The following is an 8703-nucleotide window of genomic DNA, read 5'->3' as shown; positions in this document are numbered from 1 at the left end:
CACAGGCCGCTGCAGAGGACTATATGGTGCACACACTCTACCAGGTGAGTTAGAGGTCGCCCCAAGTATCATAAACTTTTGTTTGCAACAGAGCTTATTTTCTTCAACATTGATGTAGATTTCAGCAAGAGTAAGGGGTGGCACAGAGGACATGTCACCCTCACTATGATACTAGAGATACTAGAGATGTATGATTGTGGCCCCCCAATAGAAATATAAAAGTAGCAGAGGAGTTTTATTTCGATGACATTTACAACACAAAATGGTGCAATAAAATTACCAGATGCAGGAAATCAAGTGCTTGGTGCTCATATTTTCCTGGGCAAGGACCCCCAAACCCCACCCTTCATTTGTGTCCCCAGCCTAAAGTTGTGACAAAATCTATGGCTTGTTCTGCAATAATCAAAAATCCAATGGAAAATCCCCCCAAAACCCTGTAGAGCTCTATATCCATCAAATAAATGAGGATGTTTACAGAGCTGCAGTGAAGACAATGATATTTGTAGTTAAGATAGACGTCCCTGTTACAATGTATGTAAATCAAACCGTCACTGTGTATGGGATTACATCTGCAGTGCTTCATATCAATGCCAAAATGCTTTCAGAAAGGCATTTAAACAGGATGATGGACTGTTGGTGACTGTGGCTACACCACTGAAACATGTATATGTGCTATATGGGTTGTTCGTTTTGTATATAAGTTCCATGTGGTAAGACAAACTCCAGCAATCATCTGTTTATGGTAAGTTAAACTGCAGTATTTCCACACCTCTGCAAAATGTTAGGTCAATACGAAGCATCAAACTGTCTTAACACTAAACTATATGCACTAAATTATAAGTCGGCTCTAGATTATAAATCATGATCATATAAAATTCTCCTTGTTTTTGCCGTCTGATTGTGAGTGTATCAGCTATCACATCTCTGCAGAACTCTTGTAGTTCCTGCAGTTGCTGTAATTGTCCAGCGATAATCTTGGTAGATTTTCTCCCCCTCATGAGCACTGATGAGCAGAGGTCAAGACAACATGAAAAGAAGAAGAAAAACATCATCAGATGCTCTGAAATACAATTTGCTGACACGCACAAGTGCAAACATTTATATTCTCAAGGCTCGAACCCCCCCCCAGAGCCTTTTTCTTACAGCTTTCCTGAGAGGCCAGGGCAATCAAGCACTCTACCTTGTTAGGAGGTGTTAATTGGAGTTAGTCAGACTCCTCACTTTGTCAAGGAGTCTGACAACAGAATTAATTAGAATTCAAGTATGTAAATCAATTCAAATTGCGGTCCTTATGGGGAAGGATTTGAAGTATTTTCACTGACGGAAAAACAGGTGCTGGGAACATGAGCCAAGTAGTCTCTGTGTGAATATTATGACTTCTCTTTTCATGGATTTTATCTCCTCTAATCTACTTTTGGAGAGGCGTATAAATAGAGGTGTTGAGCTGTGCATTGCCCTTAGTTGGGTGGTTGATGGACCATTTTTCATTAAGCCTGTTTTCATATTTTCTAAGTACACATGCCTTGTATGCAGTTGCAAAAGAAAAAAAAGACAAAAATGTGTGAAAACACCATGGCAACAACAGAAGGAGTAGTGGGACTATGTGCTTTTGTGTGTTTTTCACCTAATTGGCTCTATGTTGTGAGTCGTGTCATGTAAGACACGGAAATCTCATATTTAAATCACACTTCGTTCACTTGAATTGTGAGCTGCGGTGTTACCTTGTTGCACTTATTTGTAGCTTGAAATGGATTGCTCAGCTCTTTTGTGCATGAACACTAATGGGCGCTGAGAATTTCCGCTTTCTATTTACGAGAGCAAAAAAAAACATCAAAAATGAACTCAGTGTGGCCTTAAAACAGAAATGGCCTTTTGCAATATACGTATGACATCCTATGCCGTTATCATTTTACATTCTCGTTTACTGTGATTGCATTTATCAGGGCTATGATTGCACATTCAACCTTTTGGTGGGGCAGTTTAGATCTACACCTTGGTGGGTATTGAGATATATAAGTTGAGGGGTATATGTCCCCCCAAATATATTATAATTCATGATACCTGGTAAGTCTTTGCACAAAAAATAATTGGATACAATTTTTTTTATTAGCGGAAAAGGGCATTCATTTTAACATATTCATTGCTATAGGCTGTTCCATCCTGGTACAATGTTGTCTGAGGGTAACAATCAGACGAACTCAGAAAAGAGTTAATATTAAATGCTTTTCAGTTTTAAAATGCGTGAGTTCTTACCATTATGGCACGGTTTTGCATTAAGGTAACGTACACCAAATGTGTCACCAAAAAATATATGTTTTGAAAAACTATAAATTATGTTTACTTTGTCTACTTTATGACAAAAAACAGAACATTTTGTTTTAACCAACTGGCTTCATAATGTGTAGCAGAGGGTTAAAGGAGCAGTGGCTTATCAAATTATAATTTGCAAAATAATGTTACTGAAAAATATTCCCCTACACTCACAGGAAAAATTTTAACAATAATTCAAAATAAGATAAAACTAGCTATATTTTCTAGCACCACAACCCAGTTTGACAGCATTGTAGTATTTAGATGCCGGATAGATTAACACTTTTTGTACACTTGTTGCAATTTAACTTGTTGGCAGCAACCACTTGGGGGGGCTCTTTTTTAAAGGCCCAAATTCACGGCCTCTGTAACAATCTCTAATGTACAGCAGGGAAACCGGTTCCCCTGTTCACTGCTTAAGACATTTTTAATTTCAATTTAACGGAAACTGTATCAGATCAAATTATTTCAGTTTAGTTTCTGTTGCTGTTCTAGATTTTAATTTTGTATTTACAGTTGATTAAGATAGATTATTATTAGAATTGCCAATGTCTTAATGTCACATGCACATAATGTATGAATGAAACCGAGGAAGACATTTGGACAGTGCTTTGTGAAAAGCTGTTTTATTATCCATTTAATAACACCTCCATGAAGACAATTTGTACAAGATACATCACATTCTAAAGTGCACGAATACTGTACAACGAAAATGACTTAAATACGCAGGGGGGGAAAAAATCACATTTGTAAAAAATAAAAAGTTGTAAAAATAAATGAATAAAAAGAGGGACATGCTTTTTTTTTTTCAAAAACAACAATCACTATGCATGTTTCTGCTCAGGTATGTGAGAGGGGCTGGCCTGGGAAAATAACCTTGTGCAGCTTGCTTGGGGGAACACTAAGCTTTGGCACCTTTAGAGAAAAGAGAAAAAAGACATTAACAAGGAATGGAGAGCACTCAAACAAAAGAATTATATTAAGTTTCAATAAATACAGTCTTAGGGGCTTGTGTAGAATGCATAATAACCCATGCCTTTGGGGTTGTCCTTGTTGTACTCTTCCGTAGTCAAGTCCTCACACTTGATGGTTGGGGAGTTCTCTGTGCTCGAGCCCCCAGGGGACATCCTGCGCCTCTTGCACACCACCGAGTACACGCCAGAATCGGTAGAGTCCACCGATTTCAGTGAGTGGGACGTCTCAATCCAGGTCGAGGCTGGCGGTGCGCTCTCCTCCGGCAGCTTGTCTTTAGTGGCCCCCAGCTGATCCTCCGGGAAGGCTGGGGGGCTTGGACGAGGGGACCAGGGCAGGCCAGTGGTCATCTTGCGCTGGTAAGAGCTTCTGGTGCCCCAGCCTGCCGCCATGGAGGCGAAGGCAGAGTCTGGGTAGTAGCTGAGGGCGTGGGACGTCTGCAGAGACAGGGGCTTAATGCCGTAGGACAGCAGGCTGCTGGTGGAATAGTCATTATCATACGACAGATCCAGCTTGTTGGAGCCCGGCTGCTGGACTGGAGGGACAAACCAACGCTGGGCGGAGGCGGCGGCGCTGACGTCCTCGCTCTGTGGGGAGAGAAGGCTGTTGGTTTGGGGGACAGCCCGTTCGCTGGTGTAGAAGCGGTTCTGAGGCAGGTTGTTGACAAACTGGTCCTGAAAGAAAGGCTGCATGGCGTAGCGGGCCCCGGGGACAATTTGAGTGGAGCGAGGGGAGTCTGTAGGGGACGGAGTCAACCTGTCACTCTCTGGGGCTGTGTACATCCTGTTCGACAGATGAAGAGAGAAATTAGATGCAAGAGAAGATTCAGGGTCCGAGCATGGATCGAATAGTGTATCACAGGAAAAACAGTTCAACCACTCGCTTGAAGTGAAAGACACGTACGAGTCATAGTTGTCCCGGAAGCCTTTTGCAAAGGGGTTGTGATCTATTTTCAGCTGTGTGATCTGAAAGAAACAAAAATCTAGCATAAATAACGTGCATCTTAAGGCAGTCAAGTACACTGTGCAATAATAAATTATTTTAATACATGCATTTCAAAATAAATTATTCAAAGAGCTAAATTAATTCTAAAACAAAAGATTTTTGAACAAAAATGGTGGTCTTCAGATGCTTACATCTGTGTTCTGGTAAGCAGTGACGGCTATAAACTGGTTCTCTGGGAAGGTGAACGTTTGAGTTCTGGCCTCGTTGCTCATGTCCTCCACTCCGTCTTCCGTCACCTCCACAATGTGCAGCCGCGGTTGGTATTTATGAAGCGACTGCAAGACTATCATCTGCAGAGGAGAAGGTGTCATGAGTGCAACGCTGCAGATTTCACAGCAGGCTGTGTGAATGCCTTTGCAAATTGTACATTGTATTTTCTTTTCATTTTACTAAAAATAAAGTGAGGACTTGTTATTAAATTATCTTAAAAGATGGCAATCACGCTTGAATTCTAAATGTTGAAATAATTATTTGTGGTAAATGAAAATCAGAAACAGTATTAACAACACCGACGCGCTTCCAAATGGTGAATTTGAGCATTTTAGAAATCAATATCTCACCTGTGTGTTGTTGTTGTTGGCCCCTTTATTGTTGGTCAGCTTCAACTTGCCAAAAGAGATTTCTTGCCTCATCCAGTGAGCACCAGTGTTTGGAGATTCAGGATGAACATACATTTTGTTACCTAAAATTTAAACAACGTAGTGAGTAATATGACAAACAGAAAAGGACAAAGCCTGTCTCTGTGCAAACTGTTATAGAATTAAAATATAAAATAAATCATATCCTGCTTTTTTTCAATTTTTGAATGACTGATGATGCATTTGATAATTCTATTTTAATAAGGGAAATATTGGTAAAATAAAATACATGAAACAACTATTATTGTTTTGGATTGATATAATGCAAACAAACATTAATTGCTATAGATTCTAAAAGAGCTGATAGAATTTATTAAAATAAAAATCTAATATTCTTGTTTAAATCTCACAAATTAACTTTTTTTTAAAAACTGTTCTCTGTCATTAAATTATCAAATGGAAAAAAATCATTTGTAAACATATTTAAAGTTAAAACTCTTTAGAGTAGCCTACCAGTCATATAAAAGGGGAACATTCAACCATCAGTTTCACACTTTGGTGTGCTCACTGAGATGACTTGATATTCAAAATTAAAAATAGTACTGAAGACTCTAAATTATTGCAACAAAAACACAAAAAAAATGCAACAATCAAAATATTATGCTAGAATATGAAATAAAAACAGTATTTATTTCCAAAACAATCTTAAACCTTTACACCCCCGATTTGCATATCCTCAAGCTGTCACGACTAATTACAACATAACTGCAGCACGTTTTTTAAATTTCTTTTTCGATTTTAATTTTTAATTATTTCAAAAACATAATACAAATTTAACAGAGCTAATTAAGTTTTGTTAATTCTCTCACTCACCTTGCATATTATTATCTGCTTTCCCACAAGTGACCCACTTTCCTCCCTGAAAGCGCCAGTGATTCGGGTCAGCCAAAACAACTTCTACAAAGACATTGTAATGGGCCGTGAGGTTCAGGCCAGTGATGTTGAAACTGAGGAATGGGAACATCCGTCTGCGGAAAAAAAGGAGAACAGGAACAATCAACAGCTGTGCCCGTAACGCTGGAAAAATATCCTCACGTGTTGCATTTGACAGAATGCTAATCTGACACAAAATGAGGGGAAAAAAATGCATTCATTGACGTAATGCTTAGGCTGTTGTGTGGTTGTGCATTTAAAATTTACTAGAAACGAAAACTTACAATTTTAAGTTCAAAAATGTATTTTTAAAAAATGAAAGTTGACGTATGGATCGTGTGCGTAAAATTCTGCTCATGCGTAAAAAGTAAAATTTAAGGTACATGGAAATGAAATCCAAACAGGCCAAATAGATATAAAAAAAAACGAATTTTATATTTTGCACATGACTACTGATAGTTTTCTCTTCTGCTCACCTGCCCTGTTTGGTGATGATCATCTCGGTCTGGTGCCGGTGGAATTTGAGCCACAGAGGCCGGTTGCACAGGTAGACCTGCGCCCTGGCTCCGGCGGCAGACCCCGGCAGCGACATGGAGCCAATCCCCGTCCCCGTCCCAGGATAGGAGGGGTACAAACAGCCCGGACCTTGGCTGAATTGGTACCCTCCGCTGCTAAACTGGCTCCGGCCGCTGCACACGGACGAGGAGGAGAAGCCTGTTGGAGGCAGGACGGATCCGTAATGAAGCGAGGCCGGGTACCTGGAGCTGCTGGAGCCGGTGTACACCGACCCGGTCTGTCCTGCGTAAGGAAAGAGGGAACAGGGGCTCGCCATGTCGGAACTCGCCTGGGACGACGAGATGAAGTATCTGTCAGACCCAAGTTCGTCTATGTTGTACCGCCGACCGCTCGTCAACTCGTCCTCACCGAGCACCGGGGAGCCTTTCCTCCCATCGGCCACGGTTTTAGTGAAAGTGTCCCCCTCGCCCTCACCCAGCATCCCGTTCCCCACCCCGCTCAGATATTTCTTAGGAGCGCTGCTGGACTCTGATTCCGTCCGGTCCACCTCTTGGTAGTCGAGCTGCGATGACGGCCTCGGGCTGTTGTTGGCACTGTCCGACGAGGAAAGATTGTAAAATGTCTTGGGTAAATTGATGCTGGCGTTGGGTAGGATGTTCTCTAACTGCATTGTTTAGATCTTGCAATAAATAAGTTTGAAAGAGTTTCCAGAGAGTGGATCTCAAGCCAAGGAGGCGACACAAACCACCGGCGCCCTGGTTGTTTCTGTCTCTGCGCGCCTCCCTCCCTGACGGCTGATGGAAGGGGGTGAAACCTTCTCCTCACCTACGGATTTTCAGATCAGATTATGGGCTGGACATGGGATGTTCAGCGGCTCTTATAAGACGTAGTTCTCCACACACCAAACTGATTGTAAGCGAGAGGGGAGGAGCTTTTGAAGAGGCATGCGGGGGCACCAGCCCTCTCCATAGCCAATGGACGCACTGCTCTAATTCAATTAGAAAGCGTCTGGTAGAAATAATAAAGAGAAAAAAATGAGTGTCGTTTAGTTTATTTTTATGCTTATATCCAACGTTTACACGTAGTCGAAGTGGCGATCACTCCACGCACCACAAACCAAACATTTTACACATTTTAACAATAATTTACACGTGCAAATAATCATCAATGTGCTGTCAAATAGGAGTCAAATACAATTTCTAAGGGGCTGAAACGACAAGCAGAATTCTACACGTTTCACTACAAAGACTTGAACCCGTAATTACGAAAATTAGTTCAACCGCGCGCTCAAACACCTCTAAACTTTCAGCTTGGGCTTCAAGTCATCACGTTAAAAAACACATTCAGATATGGCTTCTTATCAGATTACTTTCACTCACTCACCCGAGAAGACTTTATCCTCGAATAACAGCAAACACCAAGACCTTTTTTTTTTCTTTCCCTGCAACACACGGCAACACGTTCAGAAAAAAAACATTCACATGTGCAGCTTATTTTCTATAATTGGCCTCCGTCGCCTCTTTTACTTCCAGGTTTGTAGGCTTGGATCTAATGAAACTACCGAGCGTCAAAACTGACTGGAATAAAATATTTACAATTAAAAAGAAACGCTTATTTTTATTCTATTTTATTTATTGTCTCTATTCAAGAAAAACAGTCTAGATTTTTTTTTTTGCACAAGCTTTCTTTCTCTTTTTTTTATAAGGTGACAATTACATTGTTGTTGCTGGAGATTTATTTTCCTGTAGAATAATTTAATAAAACTTAAATATATATTTTTTTTCGGAGTTTGTGTTTTTTAATCCAACCTTTTTTAAATTAATTATTCTTACATTGCTCACAAATTGTCATGCAACAAAAAACATGGTTTATTAATGATTATTATATAGATTACATAAAAAAAGCTAATTAGAAATTCGGAAAAAAATAACTATAGCCAGTGAATGAGATCGATTCCCTTATTTAATTTCCCATGTAATAAAAACATATATATAATAATTCAAATAAGATTTTGAATATATGAATGCAATTTCGCATCAATCGTCTACTCAGTGGGGATGAGCATCCTGAAAGCAGACAAAAAATATTATTTTCTGTATTTCTTTTTTGACTTTGAAGGAAGGTTTGAATAAAAGGTGAACTACCGTGTTTAAATGGTGATAAATCTCCATCAAGCCATTGAAATTTAAATAGTGCGCAGTTTTAGCAGGGGATGCCCAAACGGAGAGCAAGGATGCACAAATACTGCACACATGCACACACACCGATGAGGAAAAGAAAATGATGAAAATAAAAATTAAAGGAACACAATGACAGTTGTTGGATTCTGATTTTTAAAAAAAGATGTGCAAAAATAAAACGTATTTATAAAAAGTGTGTGTGGTGTGAC

At 39.9% G+C, this 8703-nt stretch overlaps 1 protein-coding gene across 2 annotated transcripts; it reads right to left on the bottom strand.

The window, feature by feature from the left end:
- Positions 1-2931: 2931 nt before the first annotated feature.
- eomesa (eomesodermin homolog a) lies at positions 2932-7780 on the bottom strand. Of its 2 annotated transcripts, XM_042506045.1 has the most exons (8): positions 7698-7780; positions 6275-7322; positions 5739-5893; positions 4848-4969; positions 4419-4577; positions 4186-4247; positions 3347-4065; positions 2932-3225 (listed from the first exon to the last, which is right to left on the bottom strand). In XM_042506045.1, exons 2-8 carry the CDS (start codon positions 6982-6984, stop codon positions 3212-3214), a joined length of 1941 nt encoding a protein of 646 aa, XP_042361979.1. In that variant the 5' UTR covers positions 6985-7322; positions 7698-7780; the 3' UTR covers positions 2932-3211. The 2 variants fall into 2 exon arrangements, with proteins under 2 accessions (XP_042361979.1, XP_042361978.1); XM_042506044.1 differs by having other exon boundaries at positions 2932-4065.
- Positions 7781-8703: the final 923 nt, after the last annotated feature.

The sequence above is a fragment of the Plectropomus leopardus genome, chromosome 18 (genome assembly GCF_008729295.1).
Source record: "Plectropomus leopardus isolate mb chromosome 18, YSFRI_Pleo_2.0, whole genome shotgun sequence".
NCBI classification, from domain to species: Eukaryota; Metazoa; Chordata; class Actinopteri; order Perciformes; family Serranidae; genus Plectropomus; species Plectropomus leopardus.
Note: the sequence above shows the minus strand (reverse complement) of the source record. Positions and strands in the feature narration are given on the sequence as shown.

Bases quoted from the DNA above. Each gene is read 5' to 3' on its own strand.
- eomesa (XM_042506044.1), bottom strand. From the start codon at position 6,984: ATGCAGTTAGAGAACATCCTACCCAACGCCAGCATCAATTTACCCAAG. The intron at 4,578-4,847 runs GTGAGATATTGA...TCTCCTCTGCAG, and splicing joins CCAACAACAACAACACACAG to ATGATAGTCTTGCAGTCGCT. The intron at 4,248-4,418 runs GTAAGCATCTGA...TGTTTCTTTCAG, and splicing joins CTGCTTACCAGAACACAGAT to ATCACACAGCTGAAAATAGA.